Source organism: Corticium candelabrum, chromosome 18 (genome assembly GCF_963422355.1).
Source record: "Corticium candelabrum chromosome 18, ooCorCand1.1, whole genome shotgun sequence".
Classification (NCBI taxonomy): domain Eukaryota; kingdom Metazoa; phylum Porifera; class Homoscleromorpha; order Homosclerophorida; family Plakinidae; genus Corticium; species Corticium candelabrum.
This window is the reverse complement of record NC_085102.1, coordinates 2,116,622-2,138,333: the sequence shown is the minus strand read 5'-3', so window position 1 is coordinate 2,138,333 and position 21,712 is coordinate 2,116,622. Positions and strand designations below refer to the sequence as shown.

The window sequence follows — 21,712 nt, the reverse complement described above, 5'->3', positions numbered from 1 at the left end:
AAGTGCATGAGCAGTGGCATATAGCCAGGCATGTTCTGCATTGCCCACAAACACCTTTTTTGGGCATTGCCCCTTCCCAATCATGAAAACACTCATTCTTGGTATGAAGTGAGTGGAAACACCAACAGTGTGTTGAGATGTTCTTATGTTGTTGGATGCATATAACTGTATCCATTCCTGGGCATCGAAGCACTAAAACTATGCGTCAGACTGGTAGAAAACCCCTTTTTCAAAACCCTAGTTATGCCACTGTGATGAAAATAAGTGAATAAGACATGTCAAGATTGTTTGGTGAGCATAATAAATACAGTGTTTTCCCACCCAATCATCAGAGCGAGGCAACCAATATTCAGCTAATTATCTGAGTGGAGCAATGAGAAACAGACATTCGAGTTACATGTATAGACGAGTACAGTTAATCTGTGTACAGTCTGTATCAACTGTTAATTGCCAAGTTGTTTGCTTTGGTCATTTCTGCTTTGCTTCAAGGTGCCTACAACTCTGCCTTTTCACTCCAAGTGCACACATACCAATACTCTACCTGTCAGTCTTTCTAATAAACAGTACCATCTGTTTGACGTCGTAGCAAACAAATACCAGACTGTATGAAACTTTTACTGGTAAGCATTGGGCATTACATCCTCGTTGTAGAGTTCAGGTTACTTCAGTTTTTAAGAGAAGTCACAATACTCACTTCCACACTCTGTTGCCATTCAATAACTAAGACTGAAAATGCAAGCACAAAGTGGTGAATAATAGATGAATGATAGCATGCAAAGGGCTTGCATGACTCTGATAATTGGAATTATACCATGGTCACGTTATGTGCCATGGCAAGTGCAATGAGCTACTTCCGTTAATATTGCACACTTATACTTGTCACGTGACCATGGTATAAATTACTTATGGTTAGTGTGCTCTGGCTTTTACCAGCCCTCAAATTTGCCTCAGGCAATAACCCGCCCCTTGTACTTGTACAGTACAACCTCGATTATCCGGACAAATTCTGTGTCCCCCTTGACGTTTTGCGTTCCCAGATAATGTGGAAAGGCACTATAATATATTTCACTTCGTACTAATACACTGTAGGTACAGCCTTTCACAAATGTTCGAATACATAACAAAGAACTTACCAATGTACTAAATAGGCAGCTGTTAATGACTCTTCTAGTGACATGTTGAATGTACAGTAAGTGTGAAAACAGAGCGTAGCCTGGCACAGTGGAGGAAAATTAGTTGATATTTATCAACTTTTGATTATCCGGACACTCGATTATTGGGACTTGTAACCGGAGTAGTCCAGGTAATCAATCGTATATATATATATATATATATATATATATATATATATATATATATATATATATATATATATATATATATATATATATAGCACTGCTACATGTAATCATACCTACGGTAAGTGACCTATAAGATTGGTGACCCTGTCCACCAGTTGTGTGACAATTTCTTCCTATTCAAAGATATACTGGCATTAGTAAATGGCAAGCCAAATTGGTGTGGAAATGGGTATTGGGGAAGCATATGAACATGGACATCTCAAACATGGAGGATCATATGTGTGTGTGTGTGTGTGTGTGTGTGTATATATATATATATATATAGGTGACATAAGCACAGAGAAATTTGACACCATGACACCGTTCCAGTTTCAAACTTTAATGTTAATAATAAACAAAGAATGCCATACCTGTATGAAACATGATACTTCAGTTTCCTGCATCAAATCTATAGAAGTGAATGCGTCCATACATAAAACTAGGAATTCTATTCACAGAATAGATATATGAGCAAAAACCAATCATGATGGCCGATATCAGAAATAAAACAGTGAACTGGAATTCACTGGGCATCAAGTAGGCAGTCCCTATGCCCAGCAGAACATTGGCAATCGCAGTACAGAAGAACTTTGCAATATTATCAAGATGCTTCATAACAGCAGCAATGAAAATCCCGTTTATGGCTGCAAGAATGACAGTAAACCAGACGAGCGATGTGAATCCCTCAAGAAACGTATTTGCAACATGTGCGAGAGGCTTGTCGTTATTGTAGAGAAACAAACCCAAATTTGCGACCACACCCCATCCATACATCTGAAGGTTCTGAACATGAAAATTGCTCACATGATGCTTCAGCACCAGTTCCGTGTACACACCAGTTCCAACAGACAACAGCGACTTTACGAGGATGACCACCAGACCCAACATCGTTACAGCAAACTTTAAATCATTCCTCAACTGAGAAAATATAACAGCAATGAGGAGACCACCCATCGCCACCCATCGAACGAGAGAAATCGGCCGAGCCAGAATGAGTCGATACACAATAGCAACCATTAGAAGTCTCAAGTTCCCTAACACATTGACACTAACAGGAGACGCATACTCCAACGCTAAATAACTCAAGTTGTTTCCCAGCATGTAAAGAATGGATGGAACAGATAGTATGGCGATACTCCTGCCATTGAGACCATCTAACTTGGCCCCTACTGCAACACACATGATCACACTGATTGTAAACTTCATCAGCTCTTGTAACAGAACAGCAGCACTCGGATGGTAGACAAACTTTCCATTGTCCTTCGTCAGTGCCATCAGCAAGGGATAGATACTGGTAATGAGTATAAATATCAAACAGATGAAGAGGCGGAATGTCAGTGATGCGGTCTGATGGCTCATGAGGTCGGCACCTGCGATTGCTTTGGCAATCGACGTCTCTTCTTTCGCTACTGCGCTTGTTTCTTCGGGTTCATCTGTCGTTTCTTCCGTTGCGGGTTGTTCTTCGTTTTCTAGGTCGATAATAACAACTTCATCGTCGGCAGTCGAAGTGAGGTTGTCTGGAAGAGAAGATATTTTATCTTGAGACATAGTTGAGCCACGCACGCTGTTTCGATTCTGGCTGTTGTTATTCGACGCGATGCGGATCTGTTATTCGATGCAATGCGGATCTGTTGGTTGAGCGACGGCACATGCGCATTATTTTATATGAATTTTGTATACTTGGCAGTGAGCGGAAGTCGTTGATAAACAAGAGGAGTTAGTGTATTATTTAGATGCAGAGCTCTGATTCAGATCAGAGCCATGTATAGAGACTCTGAGTCAGACCAGTCTCTGCCTCGTGACCAGTCTTGCTGCGCTTTCGGCTCTCTGTGGGCGCGGCATTTAGTCTAGTGCGCGTTAGGAGAGCCTGTGTTGACGAAACAGAGGTGAGTGCAAACAAAAACTTAGCGTGGTGTCCTTATGCGTTATTAATAAAGTTATTTAATGTAGGAGTTCTTGCAAGTTTGCTAGTCTGCAAGCAGGACATTGGTATTTGAAAATCTAAAAATGGATTGTGATCAATAATTAAATATATCAAAGTTTGTACAAAGGTTGATCATATGACAAGGAAGAACGAAACAGTCAGTAACTTTTAGCATTTGCAGATGCAGAAATTTTGAAAAGTCAAAGTAAGGCAAACAATCAGCAGCACTTGGTTTCATTCTTCATAATCATTTCTATGCTGGATCACGGGCAAGTAAGGAAAGATTACCTAAAAATTTAAAAGGTAGTTAAATTGTTGTTACGGGAAGATAGAATGCTGGCAAAGGCATTACTTTACCAAGTAGTTGGTATATGAAAGTGGGTATGCCATGACCATTAGACAAGGATGAGTGGAATTCCTTAGAAAATTATCAACTCAGAAGGAGGTGTCTTGTTTAGAGCAATTAAATAATTATCATTGTGCACGAATGATGCCTTTTGTCTAGTTCCATAGAGCCCTTCCAGCAGCATTAGGCAACATACACAGTATTCATAGCCCAATACATGATCCACATCCACGACTACATGTCACGGGTATATTGGGTGCTGCAATTAGTTCCCTGCCTTTTGGAATTGTGTCTTCAGTAATCTTAGCCTCACAGAGGTCATCTTCAAAGTGCTTGCAGTACTGCATGTTGATCTCCATAGAGGCCTGTCATTATCTGTTGAGGATCTGTATGACAAGATTTGAAGTTTGACTACACGTAATACTACACACTACACTCACGTCAGTGTGTGATGCATGAATATAATTAGTTAGTTGCCCCTGAAAAATAATTATTATCATTTCCAATGGTGTCTTAATTGAAACCTTTCGGGGGAGATGGTGTCTTACAAAGGAGTGAAGGTGGTGCCTGACAAAGGGGTGTACATGTATGAATTGTGTTTTTGGGGTCGGTAGACTGCTTTTTTGCAGCAGCAGCTGAAGCAGAAAGCAGCACATATCTACCTCAAATTGAGCCTCTTTGGGCTTATGGGTCATTGAAGCTAACAAATCATTGCTAAACTAAGACTCACGTTGCTGCTGAATTGTAGCCTTATTTCTCCGAACTAATTTGTGGAATTATTCAAAGGGACTGCAAGGCAACTACTGTAGTACAACGATTGCATCAATACAGTAATGTTTCCCAAGTCAATACAGACTAGCATAATATCTGGATAAGGTGGTAATCGCTATTAGGTGCAGTCAAAACTGTCAACAGCAAGTGAGCGTTGATGTAAACTGTAGATGTGCAGTGAATGAAACTAGGTGACTTGCTAACCATACATTAGATGTGCGTCTTTCTGTTCTATATATGATCCGGATGCAGATTGGCCGCATCTTGGTATACCCTCGATTCTAGTCGTTTCAGACCGCTTTCCATCTGCTGCATTCGTGAATCTATTCTTGTCATTGTATTTTCAAACAGAATCTTGATGTCGGTGAGCATCTTTAACGAAGCAGTAGACAGTGCTGTCATGTCCTCTCCACTGGCAGTCCTTGGTCTCACAACAGATGGTGGCATCAAAACAGGAGACGGCTTGTCAAAGTTCTTGACTATTCGCCCATTCTCTTCCTCTCGTTGAGCCATCTGCTCCATCATTATATCCTTAAACATGTAATTACAGCTTTTATGATTAGTCTGTGAGTCCTTAAGTCTGTCTATTGTACCAGTTTTTGTTCCAAATGATTGACGTCATTTTTTGTGGCATTTTGTATTCCGTGTTTCTTCTCTTCACTGTTTATATAGTTCAATATCATTTTTGCTGCCTGAGGAGAACTGCACGTTAATTCGTATTTATCTTCAGTTGAGATTTTCCCCTACAAGTTATACGATGCTTAACCAGTGCGATTTCTTGTGACAATATGCTTACCGGTTTAAAGCAGTCACATAGGATTAGGTAGGTGATCATTCTGGCAATGACATAGGGAATGTTCAGAGGAGGTGGAACCGTGGGAAAGGTGTCTTTTTCTCTAATCACGGATGCTCGTGCAAACTTGTATTCCAAGTCAGCATTGTTCTTGACAACACAATATATACAATTACTGATTAATAGAATCAGGTCTCTGACACGTAGACAGACAGATGATTGGATGAATGAAAGGACAGACAGACAGGAAGACATGCATGTCAACAGACAGACAGACAGATAGGCAAACAGTTGGTCTAACAAAGGATAGAGAGAACAATGAATGAGAGATCTGTAATGTTACTTGCACACTCTGGAAGCTTGTTGTTATAATAGCAATGAGCATGTTGACGAGCACCACGACAGACATCAACAGCCACAGTCCAAGTAGAAACTTCCCAATGATTGTTTCGGGTTTGTGTTTTGATTCAAAGTCTTCTGGGCTCTTCATACCAAATGTGGCCCACACCAAACTCACCAGGCAGGCTGCCACTCTGCACAACCAGAACACAGTCACAATCAGTGACTCAACTATATGTGCAATATAAAATGATTTACCCATCAACGCTCTCTGGAACACTTCGTTCAGCTCTCCCATTTGTATACCTTATCTCAACGCATTCAAACACATAGTCATAAAAGGCGTCATTGTCATAGTCAGCTTCAACAGTAGGCGGAGGTCCAGAAGAATTCTGTGCTGTCATTTTGGTATCCAAATAATCATTTGTGCAATCGTCCAAGACTTTTTGGTACCTCTCACTGTATCGTCCTGCAGTATAAACTTCTGATATGCTGGTAGCAAATGCTAGACCGAAGACAACTATGATGATGAGAAAGCTGACTGTGTCTTGAGTGATTTGACGGAATGATGCCTGAATTGGGCCAATGCCTGGGAATGCTTTGAGATAATCCAGGACTCGAAGACAAACAACAAGAGTGGCCAAAGCAAACAACAGAGCTCCAGCTCGTTGCATGTCTAGTTCTCGCTGGGATTGGTGCAATCCTCTGGACGAGAAATCGATAAATCGTAAAGTGAAGTATGTCATAAATACTAGCAGAACGAGAATATCGATGAGATTGGTCCACGATGAAAAGTATGTTTTCAGAGTATTGCGTTTAATCTGTCGTGTCTCGTGGAGAGCATACCCAAGTGTGTAGATCAAGACAATGTACTCAACATTGTCGAGCTGAGATTTACTTCTCCTTCCAGTATCATTGACCGATTCAAAGACTACAGTTATAACAAACCCCATATAGCAAAGGGCATCAACACCATATCTCACAGATGGAGGCGTGCTATAGAGAAATTTGGAGCCATAATATGAGGCTTGGCGTTTGTACTTTGGGAGGTAATACAACAAGAGAAGCACAGGGAAGACAACAATCTTGAAGAGGTGATACAGAAGCAGAGTGAAGTAGTATTGAATGAACTGGAGTCCATGGCGTTGCACCGGGCCGTGCCAGACTCTTCTTAAGTGATTCTGCACTACTCCGTCTGCAAGGAACTGTCGAAAAGAAGTTTCATATACAGAACAGAAAGGAAAAAGCTCGCGTGCGCACACAGACACACACACACACACACACACACACACACACACACACACACACCACACACACACACACACACACACACACACACACACACACACACACACACACACACACGCACACACACACACACCACACACCACACAAGAAAACCCTGTATTTTCTAAAAGGGTTATAAGCACTGCAAAGTATCCCAATGTTGGTCTATTACAACAGCACATTTGAAAACAACTATGTAGAGATGCTCAAGTTTTGTAAGTACGCATGGTTAATGCAAACCTTCTTGTTTCTACTGGCTCACCCCAAAAAACAGAGTCTCTTTTACACCACAGCACATACAAACAATAGATTGCTTTCCAAGTGACTGATTTTCTCAACTGGATCACCTCTTTGTCTTGAGGGAGTAGATATCAAAAATGATGAAAAAACTGCTTCCAGTGTCGCATCTTCAACAGTGTAGCAGTGGCCACTATTGCCCCAGTTAGGTCTCTTGAATATTTATGCTCTTTTCTATTTGGCATCCGACATCCTTTCATTGATATTGTCATTCTAGTAAGAGCATCTTTACTGAGTGTAAATCACAAGCTTGAGTGTGGGGTAAAAATTTCTAGGAATACGCTTCTCCAGGGAGATCACTATTAATATAAAATATTCATTGCAAACTCGTCTATAAACAGTTTGTGATACTGTCTTTGGTAAGAGAGAGAGTATTCGATTATGCCCGCACGTATGCCAGCTTGCTAATGTATACCTGCTAATAGTGATACTGTGCAGTCTCTGAGTATGTGTTATATTTGTTAAGAGAAAGTATTTGATTATGCCTGCACGTGTACCTGCCCTGTTGTATAATGATATTATGCAGTCTCTAAGTATGTGTTGTATTTGCTTTGTCTCACAAAAAGGGCATGAACTCAAAAAGGCTCCTTTCATCGCACTCGGTTTGATTTATGAGGGAGCATGTCCAAAATGGAGTTTACAGACCATTTGGGTACTGGAACTGGAATGATAGCCTTGCTTGTCAGGTCAATGGTGTCAATGTTATGAACTCATACTTACATTACCTCCCTACCTATACCTATATACATCCATACATACCATACATACATGCATACATACATAAATACCATACATACATCATTGGCATCCCTCATAATTGACAATGATGGACACCAATGAAGTGTGTGTGTGTGTGTGTGTGTGTGTGTGTGTGTGTGTGTGTGTGTGTGTGTGTGTGTGTGTGTGTGTGTGTGTGTGTGTGTGTGTGTGTGTGTGTGTGTGTGTGTGTGTGTGTGTTGTGACATAAATGTATAGACAGACAAGCCTGTAGAAAAACATTTGGTTATCAATTTCTTGGTACTGACACAAAGTACTGCACCAGCTTTTGTTTGTTTTCCACTGCCGTAAATATGATTGTGTTGTTCAGCAGCTCACTTCTACCATCCGATTCATTGAAGTCGAGCATTTCCCTTGCCACAGTCTCCATGTTTTGTGCCCAGAGATTGTACTGCTCGTTGTATCCAACATTCACTTGAGCACATTTCGTAAAGAATCCTCCAATTCTAAGAGCCATAAGCAGAGGGTTCTGAGAAGATTTAACCACCCGGATGTCAGCTAGAATGCCCAACTGCTTTGGCCCATATTCTCGTGCAATATATACATTAGGCAAATTACTGCCATACTTTACAAGCTCCACTGCTGCTGTGACGTTCCCGGATGCGACCGCTTGAAACATTGCCGTGCGTCCCATTTTGTTTTGCGCATTGATTTCGGCGCCGGTGCTTACAAGAACCCGGATACAGTCCGCACCTCCGATGCCAGACTCTGCGGCGTAGTGAATAGGAGTGTTTCCATCGTCGTCACAAATGTTGGGACTCATGCCACGGTTGACAGCTAATTGAATTAGAGCAGGAAGCCCCTTGTTAGCAGCGACGTGAAAAACAGTACATCCACCCAGCGAGGGCAGTCTGTTTAGGTCAGCCCCGTAAGACACAAGCACCTCAGCTTTCTCGGTCGCTTCGCATGTAGAAGCAGCTGCTTCTAGCAGTAGATGGTCCATCAATTTCATTTCCCGGCTGTCATCATTGAACTCAGTCATCAAAAGAGCCTGCAATTAATTAGCCGGAGCAATATGTTTATAGACTGTTTTCTAATGGATACATCATACTAAAGATTTAGATAAACCTTGAGAGCGTTAGAGGTTCCATTAGTTGTAACGTAGTTCAGTAGCTGTAACTTGTGGCGTGCGACCACGTCAGGACACTCTTGACGCACCACGGCGAGAAGAGAGGCCGCGTCTTGACGTTCGCAGACGAGATAGAGTGGCCGGACGTCGTTTTGAGCGTTTATCTGGGATTCAAGATTGCCTCCCGATTGTAAGAGAAGTTGAAGACACTTGGGATCTACCGGGTCGTCTCCTAGCAACTGTAGCAAAATGACTGCTTCACTAAACGGCATCTAAATCATATTAGATTACATACAAGAAGGTGCAAAGGCGTATGAGATTCGTCATCTTTGGTGTTGACGTGGCTGGAATTCTGAGCTAGAAGCTCGGTAAGGGCTTCTTCTGGCGCTCGACACTTCGCAGCGATGTGAAGCGCGTTGCGTCCCCAGGCGTCTCTACTGTCAATCCTCAATCCTCTTGCAAGAAGTAGACGAACACCTGACAAGCATGGATAAATCAATTTGTAGATTTTTAGTCGTCTAGGATTGTCATGGTAACCTACCGTCTGCAAGGTTTGTTTCTGTTAGCTTATGACTGATCTCCAAAAGGGCGTGAAGTAGAGTCGATCCGTCCTCGTCCCTTTGCCGAATTTCCTCGTCATTTGCGTTTTGAAAACACTTGAAGTCACCACTGTTGCCTTGACGGATCGTTTCAATTAGCGATGATTGCCGTGGCACGAGGTCGTGGTGATGGCGCTCATCATTACTTCTGTTCATCGTTCGCGACGATTCTGTTGCTGGTATCGTGCAGAATACTCGTCACTCGACTGACTCGATCGAAGTGATGTTGCACTAAGAGCGACGTGGTAATTGGTCAACGTCACGGTTTCCCTATCTCGTCATGTTTGCGACAGGCCGCTGCTAAATTTGTTACATCAGCCAGCTGGCAGTGTATTTCAGAGTTTTTCCTAGCGAACCCTCGACTTTAGTTTTTAATTTGACCGGTCACGTGACAAAGTAAATCGGGTTTCATACTTTTATTTCTTCTACAGATAGCCTATGACATCTCATAGCGGATACTACAAGTCAAGTGGTGATGGCAGTCCTATTCAAATTAAAACTAGAGCTAACGTATACTAGTATACATCTCGCGGTAACTATGTAAAAGTAAACTCATGTAAACTGTGAATGTAGTGATAAAAAGGTCTGAATGACGTCACTTCCGTATTCTACTAGTGACCAAGGACGATAAGAGCGAAACATTTTCGAGTATATATCCGGGTCTTTAAATAATATATGCTGTTACCTTCGTTTGCTCGTGTCTGCGCATCCAATAGCTGCCACCGCAGCCACGTTAGCTACACCTGTTTCCTGTAACGGCAGCAACGTTCGAAATGACTAGGGAAATTTGTGTCAATTTATTGGACCAAAGAAAGAGGCAAATCAGCTAGCAACGGCAGCAACATCCGAAGCGACGACGTCCAACGGGAATGTCGAAATACCTACGACTTCAGACGCTACGGTACACAGGTTATCCTGGAATTTGTTTATTAGCTCACTTAATGTGCTCATTTTGTGTTTTCTCAGTCTATATTAATGGCGCTGTCCATGTTATTTTTTGGATTTTTTTTAATGGGATCCGAACAATTTCTGACGAATGGGACCCGAGCTGCACATGACATGATGTATATATATATATATATATATATATATATATATATATATATATATATATATATATATATATATATATATATCGCTATTGCGGCCTGCGATTGTTACGATGTCTTCGCCGACATATCTGCATTGAATATAGCAGTTGCAGCACCTCGCTTCTGCATTAATTGTGTATGTACGAGTGGTGATACGACCCAAAGCAACATGCTCATCAATTTGTAAATGCAATGAGTAATTGAAATGAGTAACTCAAACAATTGTAAGATGTCACAACAAGTTTGGAGTCGCTTCGTTGCTTCCTTCAATTTCTACAACTCGGATCCCATTCTCACGAAATGCGATTTGCTGCATGCACGCAAATTTTGCATGACATGCAGTTGATTTCCAAACATCCACGGCAGTATAGTTTATGACCCGTGAAGACGTTTCGGACAAGAACGAAAGCTGTACGTGTCCCTAACAAGCGTTCGCAAACCGAAGCGCATGCAATTGGAAGTAAATTTCTTATTACAATTGGGCTCCAGCCGATGACGGTTTGCGACCTCACAATTGTTGCAGATTACTGATTTGTGTAACCTTGGATTGCTTGTGTGTAGTCCCTCTTGCGCTATTCACTTTTACTAGACAATTTGGGGTCTAATACATGCAGTTTTTTTATAGGGGTTGTAATCAAAATTTTTTATACTAATGCACATTGCATATTTGGTAATAATTCCATCGGCAGAAAGTACTACGTCAACTTATTATACTTCCGAAAACTTGTCTTTCACTAGATTCATTAAGAAAATGAACGAAACGTTTTTCGTATTTGTACTGCAATAAAATTTAAGTCAGTTCCAAATAGTCTAACTGAATCTAGTGCATCCGACAAGTTTGCAATAAAGATGTTAGACAGATACGTTTTTTCTACAAGTATTCCCTTCCTCCGCCATAGTCTTACTTTCTATATACAGTAGATATACTAGTCGATAAAATGACTATATTGATCCAGTTCATAGCTGGTGATGTAAATAATCTTTCCCACTTTTTTCACTAATTTTGATGTTTGTTTTTCCGTCTTCGGTTCTTTAATTAAGCAATCCACACGCGTGTCAGGAAGTTCTTTTTACCTCGATGACATCTTGTCCTCCCTTAGAGCCATCGTCTTCTAAGAGGTCGTTATTTAATGCCAGCAAGTCCAACGTAATCCTCACATCTGACTTTCTGTTGAGAAAAGACTATAAGCTTAGTCTGTACGATTGCGTATATGTGCATGTATAGTACAATGTTTTACTGTCATTGACATGGGAGATGTATTCGGCAACATTTGGGTGACCACCTGGAAAGCAGGCCTGGTGACCACTGCAGTCTGCACACGCATTTCAAAACCATGTACGCATCGATACCCTTGTTCTATAGGTTTGTATTCTGTACTTGTAGAAATTTGATTTTCTCCGTAATCCGGTGTACAATCATGATGGAAATTTATTAGCTGCATGATGGCCGGTTGACTTGAAAAACCCGAGACACGCATTGTTGATATTAGATTTACGTGGATTATTTACTTGCAATCTGTGAGTCAAATTTTCACAGATATCTAAATGTTTCCAATAATAAATTTCAATATTTCGTAATATTTGCAGAGCGTTGTGGGCACGACAACAGCCGGGATCCCATTTGTCAGAAGTCTTGTGAGAATGAGATCCGAGCTGTGGAAATTCAAGGAAGCAATGGAGCGACTCCAAACTTGTTGTAACACATCTTACAATTGTTCGAAGTTACTTATTGTGTTTATAAAGCGATGAGCATGTTGTTTCGGGTCGCATACACAACGCAAATGGCGAACGATGCCAGTTCTATACTAAAAGCGAGGCGCTGCAACTGCTCTATTCAATGTAGATATGTCACGTCGTTGAAACAATCGAAGGCCGCAATAGCGTTAGAGCTCGGATCCCAAGATAACGGGAGTGAACACGTGGAAATATTTGTTAATACCTTAGCTTCGCCGAGCACAGGAATGGGTACTCAATTCGCGGAGTCGTCTACTTGGACAGAGCTCAGATCTGTTGTCCAGTATGTGGTGTGGTATGCGTTTAGGGTCAAACGATGTGGAAACTGACTTTGTTCGAGTTGTCAAACACTGTCGGCAAAAAGCGAAACCAAATTTTGTTCTCTCCGCTTAAAATATTTGTTGTAGTTGCATTGACATTCAACACTGTACTGTACTAGTAAAATAATTGGTCGCATCCGCTCTCGTGACATTGTTGCAGATACATGTACGTATACGTAAGTACAGCCATCCGGTAACAGCAGAGTAGTACCGCCCACATCTGTCTACCGCCGTGTCGTCACGCCACCTAGTACCCTAACCAGAGGCGCATGCGCGCCTCGGGTATTGATTGATTGAGACTTTATTTTACGACAAGACTCCATCGACACAGTGGCCGATCTTCCGGGAACCGTGCTTACAAGAAACTGTTTACTCTATTAATTACACTAAATCTAATCAAGCATACAGATATAGTTCCCTAGACGATATCTAAACACTACTCTATTTGAAATCGTTCTCAATGAGGAAGGGACCGAGTTCCAGAAACACACTGGGCCCGATAGAAGAAGGTACGGCGCAGGGCTTCAGTGTGCGGCCGTGAGAGGATGACTCCTGACGCTGAGAGACGCGTGCCATACGTGCTGCTGATGTCCGCCTTCTCGAATCGAAAACAAATTTCGCTGGGAGCCAGCGAATAGAAACCGCGATGAGCTAGAGATCCTAAGTAGAAAGCATGACGTGTCTTGCAGGTGCTCAGGCCATATTTTGCAAGGATAGGTGAAGTATTCAGTCACACCTATCGATTTCCTGCAAGCTGTCAAAACGGCAACATTGTACCACGTACATTGAGGTAGTAATCTAATCACAGCATCAAACGTGTACGCGGGGGACCTTCCTGTTTCCATCGGTCACAAATTCTACCAATACATGTAGTGGCGCTCAAAGCAATGACATTATTGGTTATTATTTCTCTAGGTATCAAAGTCTGTGAAGAGTGCATGGAAGATATGAGGGTCGAGCATTCAACATCATGCACTTCTTTATCTGCTGTGGATGCTAGTTAGTGTGACTGCCCAGTACGGTACCACTCATGACTTTCTTTAGCCGTCGATGCTCATCAAGGCCTCAATTTCATACCTAATGTCGACGCCATGCCTGTCCTGGTTGTGTACCATATATTTTCATTCCTCACGTCAGCCTGCATTTTCTGCTCTTCTACTCTGCATGAGTACAACAGGTGCATAAAGTTCGTGTGAACATCTAGTGCTACTAGCCACACAAAGAAGTCCATCGAAAGTCTTATAATTCCCTAAGGCATTTTTCATCATAGCTACGCGAAACAGGTTACGCCTCATTTGGCGATTTTTCGCAACAGCGAATTGGTGTGACGTGAAACTTTCTCTAACAAAATAGCAATTACATACTTGAAAATCTAGTCCAAACTGTTCGGTATTATTTGACTTACTTTTAAGTAGGCGCTGCACTATCCAAGTTGTCTAAGCACGTACCGTTGGACGTCGCAAGCTTACATGCCGCTTCCACTTCGAAATGATTTCATCACTCGTTTGGAGAAAGTAGCACGACATCTATATACTGTACCCTCAAGGCACACATTACACATCAACTGTCGTCTCGCTAGCGCCTGACTACATGTGTGTCGCCACTCAGTTGGCTGCATTGTTTCACTATCACCGTCTGTTATTCGTCTGTACAACTGTCATAATCAGACGCTAGAGACCTCATTTGCAGTGGGCAGGAAGAGACACGTTTGACCATTTGTCAGACTATCGTCACCTCACTGTCTATCCGGGTAATGTCCGGTACTCAGTCAATTGGATTTGAGGGCGTCGAAGGCGTCAGTCAGTCATCTCGTCATAGTCAAATGTCGCGGTCGGATTTCGTCCGACGCCACGACCGTTTTCATCGCAGACTTGCTCAGACCGATAGCAACCCCCTCGAGACGATAGAGTTAGCCACGCTCCCGAAGAACCGACGACGACTCATCCAGAGGCGTGCTGATTTGAAATCCGGCTCGAATTTGGTCAATTTCCTCCAGCAGAATGAACGCGTTAACCTCGCTTGGCTTGCCGAAGAGCTTCCTTCGTTTAGCAACCTAGATCTAACAGCTGCGAGTGACGGAACAACCCCGCTACAGGCACTACTCGAAACTCCAATCACAAAAAACGACCGTCAGTGGTTACGTCCAAGTAAGTGTCACTACTAGTCGGTAAAGTAATAAATTTTGTTACACGAATTTGTGTCTCAGTCGCAGAAATGCTCATTGCGCGCGGAGTCGTCGTCGAAGGACGGAACGAGCGTGGCCAGACGTCGCTCCACATTGCGGTTCAGAACAACGTTCCCACTGATTGTCTTCGCCTAGTGTTGGACAAGACAGCCGACGTCAACGCTCTCGACGCTAACTTCGTCACACCTCTTCAGCAAATGGTTTGCGTCTACAAGTCTGTCTAATGATTAATTAACATATCATGAAACTTTTTCACTTGTGCAGGTAACGAGTCAAAACGCCGTCGATCCCGCCTGTTTCCGTATGCTAATACGCTCGGGTGGGGATCTCGATCAGTTGTTCGGTGTGCAGCAGCGGGCATCTATTGTCCCTCCTCTTTATCGCCTCTGCGAGAGAGCTGAAGACTTCAAGTCGCTTTATGCAGTCGTTAAAGAAGAGATTCCCGACGTTCTGTGGTCAAACAAGGAGGGTATTCTCCATCATGCTGCCAAGCATGGATCAGAAGTCGCTATCAAGGTGACAATACTGATAGTAGCAAGGCAAATCGAGCTAACCCTGTATGACTAGCAGTTCTCTTGATGCATATTGCTTAAACGTTGTCTGCTGTTCTGTCATAAATTCGCAGTTGCGTCTCTTTGTCTACACTGTCCGTGGAGATCTGCTCTGTAAACTGTCTACTCGATCTGTCCGATGAGTATGTGCCTGATCATAATGTCATACCGTTCTAAGCACAAGCCTTTAAATTGTGAAGTCATCGACTTTATAATGTAACTAGAGTACTATGTACTGCTGTTGCTGCTATTACACAGTACTACTGCTGCATACGCTACTTTATATTGTTCAGTTGTGTTGCAGTGTAAGAATACAGTTTCATATATATTTTGTCATAGATTCTACTGGATGAGTTTGGTGAAGATCAAGAAATCATGCGATCGTTAGAAGTTCTCCTCTTGGAAGCGGCTGGTTCTACACGGGATGCTGAAGCAAAGGTCTCACATCTCATCTCTCTGAGTGATGACACCAAGGATCTCTCAGGACAATTGCTCGTGCATGCTGCTGCACAGCAAGGATCAGTCGTGTTGTTAGAGACGTTCTTGCGTTATGGACACGATCCCAATCTCTTAGACGCGGATGGCAATGCAGCCATCCACTATGCAGCATTGGTTAAGGGCAGCAATGGACCCGAGTCGATACATGTACTAGTCCAATATGGCGCCAATGTAAACTGTGTCAACAAGCAGGGAAGTCTACCAGTAAGCATAGCTCTATCGAGAGGAAACGCCGATCAAGTTCTAGTTCTGATGAAGCTCGGCAGTAACCTCCCCCCTTCATCGATCGCCAGAACTCTGAGCCTCTCGCAGATCGCTGTACTCGCTGATGACATGATCATCGAAGCATCACCCAATCCGCTCGAAGCGACACTAGAACTCGGAGCCTTCTTCAATAAATGCGCTCAAACGTCGAGTAAAAGCGAGTACAACAAACTGGCTCTAACTATGGAATCCAAAGCAACTCAGATGTTGGGATGTAGCAACATGCTGTCACGTGACGCAGTTTTCATTGCAATTTCAAACTCACAGATGAAGGTCCTTCCAATGTTGTATACAAAATACGTTTGCTAGATATCTACGTGCTTGTTTTGTTTCTCAGTTTTTAGCTCACCCTTGTATTCAATCCCGTTTGAAGGAAATCTGGTTGTCAACCCAGTATTGCAGTGACATGGGAATCCTTCAGTTTATCAAGTTATTTCTTGTCTGCATTTTGAGATACGTCCTTCTTCCGTTCTTCCTGCTCTTCTATGTCCTTCCAGTCCACGGTCGTCGCTACACACATCACATCAAACGTTTCCTGAAAGAATCGCCTCCGTGCATTCGACACGCAGTCGCCACTCTTCTCTACATCCTATTCATAGTCATGCTGGTCTATGACTCCTGCACAAATGCCAGTATGAAGAAGAGATGGACACTCCAGGCAATCGACTGCATCATTGTCGTCTATGTCACCAGCTTCGGTCTCTACCAAGTAACTCTTGGAGTCAGACAAGGATTCCGGACATACTTTTCATGCTGGAAGAACTTCATTGATATCTTTGTTGTCATAACGTTCGCCGGCTACTGCATATTCAGATTTCTCATCACAATGACAGCGGATCCCTCAATCGGACAAGTCGAATTGATTGGTTTTCGTGTCGTGCTCATTCTCTCGGGTCTGGCCACGTTCCTCGCCTCGTTGCGTCTGCTTGACTTCATCAAGGTGTATCCGAGAATGGGAACGGCGATTGTGTCACTCCAGCAGGTCGTCTGTGATGTTGCAGTATTCCTTCTCATTCTCATGATATTTGCTACCGCGTTTGCCCTCGGTATATCGAATGTCTACACGAGTGGCCGTTACACCGACAAATACGAGAATGCGGTCAGAACTTGCTTGAACACAACAATCCACGTGGACTTGTCTCGTCCCACCTCGGGATTATTCAACGAGACTCTCGATTTTGTGACACGAGATACGAATTCCATGTTTACGTTCGATTGTGTCCACAACGTGTTTGACTCTCTTTCTTCATCCCACAAGCCAGTTCCAGATGCTGTTGACGGGTTTGTTGCCACATTGACATCCTTCCTGCCGCTCTCTCATGTGCTTTGATTATAGATTTGTATTGACGATTGCAACGATGGTCTGGGCTCTGTTTGGACTCATCAATGCTGATGATTTTAATGCCGCAAGTCCTCTCGAAACAATAGTTGGAAAGGTGGGTATTGCTCTATGGCTGATGGTCGCCACCATCTCTCTGCTGATTATGTTCAGCATTGCAGTCACGAAGATCGTCCAGGTCAAGCAGGTAGAGCACAATTGTCTCACTGCTGACATTGCACCGGTGGATACAATTTGACTGGGTTGCAGGATCACATCGACATACACTGGAAGTTTGCTCAAGCGATCGTCATACACACCCACGAGACATCGCCCACAGTACCCCCACCTCTCAACATTCCATACACCATCGCACTAGCGATTGCATTCATATGCACTTGCTGTCTCAAAAAGGTACGAAAGCAATGCCAACTTAGCACTGCTTTGTTTCAATTGTTTATCGTCGACAGGCTGAGAGAGAAGACGATCTAGAGGAGGCAGACTGTGTTGCCGAATCAGCATCCGCTATGATTCAGAACTACAAACGTCAAGAAGCTGAGGAGCAAGACAGCGAACTCGCCAAGAAGGCCGACATCAAATCGATCAATCAGGTGAGATGCGTGTGTCTGTGAGAGTGACCTTGACAATCACAATTGGATCATACAATATGAATGGGTAAGGTAAGCCCATTAGGGAATCAGCTGCCTGTGACAAGCACAACATACAAACATATCCAAATGTTGGGTATTTCTCATAGAACCAAGACTAAACACTTCTTTTTAATGTTTTTCCTCAGCTCTCGTCCTCATTACCGTGGGAACTTAGAGGTGGCTGTGAAGGTCCATTGGGAGGATTTCTACAAAATGGCCGTTGTAGTAGGAAATTGGGTACACTTGTATGTCTTCGAATAATACAGTGTTCAATTAGTAACCCTGTTTAAATAGTAACCTGGGGTTTTGATCAGTTGAAAAATTGTAACTAACGGGTTACTATTCGAGGAAATGCAGTATGAGGATATTCAGTACTGCCACAGCTATCTTGCGAATAACAAGTATGGTGTACCGCATATCCTGGACACATGTCTGTTCAGCATAGGAATCAAGTCTGCATCCAGTACACTACCTGAAACTTGCCAGTTCGACCATTAGCGAGTTGTTTAATCAAACTTAGCAGCCAGGTAACTTATGCTAGGACATAAACATATGCTTCAGAATGATATCACTCGTTTGCTAGTTTGTATCTTTGCACATGCTCAGAGAGCCGCATTCGAAAATGTTAACCGATGCAGAGAGAAATGCTGGTTACTGCATGTTCAAATTGTGCTTGATGCTCAGGGTAGAAAGATAAAGATACGTTGGTGATTGAACACATTTTAGATGCAAGCACATTATCTAGGTTTACGGCGTTTGCTTGTCTACTTTCTCATTAAGTCATTGTAATACTACAGATCTGAGCCTCGAGTCTTTGACAGAAGTACTTGGTACCTACTTAGTCTCGCGTAGCCAGACCTTAACGAAGCCCTCAACATATAATTTATTTGGATCACACCGCATCTGGTGTAGTTCCCTTATAGGGGCAACATAAAACACACGCACATGCAGTCAAATGACATAACTAACACACAAAATCACTCAACCTACATGTAAAAATATTTCCATCTATCATATCCAATCCGTGTCCAGGATAACTACGTCTAATTATTAGCAATGGTAGTCCTCTCACAAGTTCATTTCTTGATTGTGTTGTCCATTTAAGGAATTTAGCCTGTAGTATTTTCATCTTAACAGATGCCTCAACAAATCCAGGAATTCTTTCCACCATAGAGTCTCATTGTCTCATACCAAGCCCACGACGAATACCTTTTCGATACGCTGTGTTAACAGACGTCTCTACTAGACTTCTTTCAAAGTTCCATAAATGACTTCTGTATGCAAGAACTGGAAATAGTTGACTTTCCATGACACAATATATTTGGAACAACTCCCACCAAGTCGGCTAATGACACCATTCACAGCAGCATAAAGTTTGCCTCCAATGTTTTCTGTAACATACAGTAATCAATCATGATGACACCCAAGTGTGTTATTTCCTCCTTGTTTGGTAATCTACTGCCATTGAGAAAAATGTCTAATTCACAGTTTTGTTGTACAATACCAGATCTTTTACAATATCAGGCATTTGTATTAGATAATTTAAGATATCGGATATATGCACCGGATTTCCTAAGATATTTGGTACTAGCTGTACACCAGATTTCCTGCTACTGACAGATGTAACAGCAGATTGGGTACGTCTGTACAAGATTTCCTAGGAGAATAAGTACAGCTCTAGAAAATCGGGTAGGGTCTGTCAGTAGCAGGAATCTGGTACGCCGTGCTGAATATCCTAGAAAATCTGGCTGCAGCACAGTTACGGTACGACTCTTTGAGCATGTGCAAAGATATCAGCTCGCAAAATGGGTGATATCGTCCAGAAGCATGCAGCTAGTATACGTTTATGTCCCAGCATAAGTTACTGGCTGCTAAGTTTGATAGAAACAACTCGCTGATGATAGTCGAACTGGCAAGTTTCAGCTAGGTACACACTCACCGTCACTGCACTAGATACTGACTCGATTTCCTAGCCTGAACAGAATATTCGGTACACCATACTTGTTATTCACATACCTAATTTCTTACTGCACCGGATTTCCTACAGCTGTACGTATTCTTTTAGGAAATTTGGTACAGCTGTACCCAATGTCTGGGGGTACCCAGTCTGCTGTTACACCAATGTACAGCAGTGTCACACTTTACTAAATAAACCAATTTATTACTTCATTAAATTAAAACATTATTAAAACAAAATATAAATATTAAATTAACAATTAAAAAGTGTGAAATTGAATTAGTGATTATGCATGAGACAGGGATGGTCAAGGCCACGGTCCACAGTTTCTTATGCTTGCGACATCCTCATGTTTTGGTCGGACAAATGTCAGATGTCCAACTGTTATATTGTGGTCTGGTTACACTGTGGCAATAAAGTATCAATTGCTGCAGACACAATTCTTCTCATGCCAGTAGCTGAAAACGCTAAATCACGTGACAATTATTTCTCTTTTCTTTCGAGTCAAATAATGTCTACCAATTTACACGGAATCATCAGTCCAGACTCCAAGGTCCTTTTTGTCTATACCAATTTCTATGTAATTTCCAACAGCAAAAATCACTGGAAATTATTACAACAGCACAAATCATAGAAAAATTAGAAATAAACCGAATTTGCAATATTCATAAATTGAGTGTCTTTTTTAGCGTTTGCTATCACTGGAGAGCACTCTGTGTTCATGGTCCACAAATCGGAAATTGGATTTCAGCGATTCAGGGGCAATATCTGCCGACATTGACAGTATGAATCCGAGCAGGTGTACGACCTCGGACGGCGACACCTACGCCATTCCATCCGTCGTCTGCCAACAACTGCTAGAGATGATGAAATCGTTGCATCATGTCGTTGGTACACTAGACAGGAGATTAAACGGTATCGAGACACGAATGCATTCACGGGACCATTCGAAAGAACCTTTCCGCGATGAAGTTTTCTAAATGCAGTAAAATTCACATAATCGGATGGATGTACACAAAGGTACGTAACGAGCTGTACGATACATGACTGACAACAATAAATTATCTCAGCTGTTGTAATATATTTTGGAATATGATGTCTTAGCTTTCGATCTCAATTTGATATCAAAATGTACAGTTACTTTTTGTGCAAGCTTTAGTTATTGGGTAGTCGGTCTATTCAATTTTACAATTTAATATTCATGTTTCTAATCTGTCATTCTAGTTTTATTTTTGTTTTCTAATTTTTAATGTTTAAAATACAGTTATTTAAAATGTGCTTACTTTTTCAATTTTTAAAATTGTACATTGATCAAGGCATGCATGGTGTGCAGCACAAAAGGGGCATAAAAGTTAAACGTTCAAAGTCAAATCTTATAATGCAAAAATTAGAAATTAATTAAAACTTAAAATTTAAAAAATTAAAGCACAAAAAATAAGATTGAAAATTTAAATTTTAAAGATTAATTTTTTTAAAATAACTGATTTAGATTAGAAATTAGAAAACTAAAACTAAAAACTAGAAAGTCAAAATTATAAACATGAATATTACAATGCAAAAAAATCAAATGGCCCAACTATCCACTGACCTTCCATGCTGTCA

The 21,712-nt window shown here is 42.0% G+C and overlaps 3 protein-coding genes across 3 annotated transcripts; 1 reads left to right on the top strand and 2 right to left on the bottom strand.

The window, feature by feature from the left end:
* Positions 1 to 1,061: 1,061 nt before the first annotated feature.
* On the bottom strand, positions 1,062 to 3,136 carry LOC134193597 (probable UDP-sugar transporter protein SLC35A4). The gene is made up of 3 exons (XM_062662427.1): positions 1,712 to 3,136; positions 1,415 to 1,474; positions 1,062 to 1,213 (listed from the first exon to the last, which is right to left on the bottom strand). The coding sequence occupies exon 1, from the start codon at positions 2,886 to 2,888 to the stop codon at positions 1,731 to 1,733; it is 1,158 nt and encodes a 385-aa protein (XP_062518411.1). The 5' UTR covers positions 2,889 to 3,136; the 3' UTR covers positions 1,062 to 1,213; positions 1,415 to 1,474; positions 1,712 to 1,730.
* A 1,073-nt stretch (positions 3,137 to 4,209) lies between these two features.
* Positions 4,210 to 9,698, bottom strand: LOC134194356 (transient-receptor-potential-like protein). Its single transcript, XM_062663284.1, has 9 exons — positions 9,485 to 9,698; positions 9,284 to 9,420; positions 8,943 to 9,215; positions 8,137 to 8,865; positions 5,772 to 6,718; positions 5,518 to 5,707; positions 5,178 to 5,324; positions 4,975 to 5,124; positions 4,210 to 4,912 (listed from the first exon to the last, which is right to left on the bottom strand). The coding sequence occupies exons 1-9, from the start codon at positions 9,696 to 9,698 to the stop codon at positions 4,613 to 4,615; spliced, it is 3,087 nt and encodes a 1,028-aa protein (XP_062519268.1). The 3' UTR covers positions 4,210 to 4,612.
* A 3,236-nt stretch (positions 9,699 to 12,934) lies between these two features.
* LOC134194218 (uncharacterized) lies at positions 12,935 to 21,530 on the top strand. Its single transcript, XM_062663144.1, has 9 exons — positions 12,935 to 14,834; positions 14,894 to 15,072; positions 15,137 to 15,388; positions 15,763 to 16,458; positions 16,523 to 17,466; positions 17,522 to 17,711; positions 17,774 to 17,917; positions 17,974 to 18,114; positions 20,800 to 21,530. Exons 1-9 carry the CDS (start codon positions 14,441 to 14,443, stop codon positions 21,088 to 21,090), a joined length of 3,231 nt encoding a protein of 1,076 aa, XP_062519128.1. The 5' UTR covers positions 12,935 to 14,440; the 3' UTR covers positions 21,091 to 21,530.
* Positions 21,531 to 21,712: the final 182 nt, after the last annotated feature.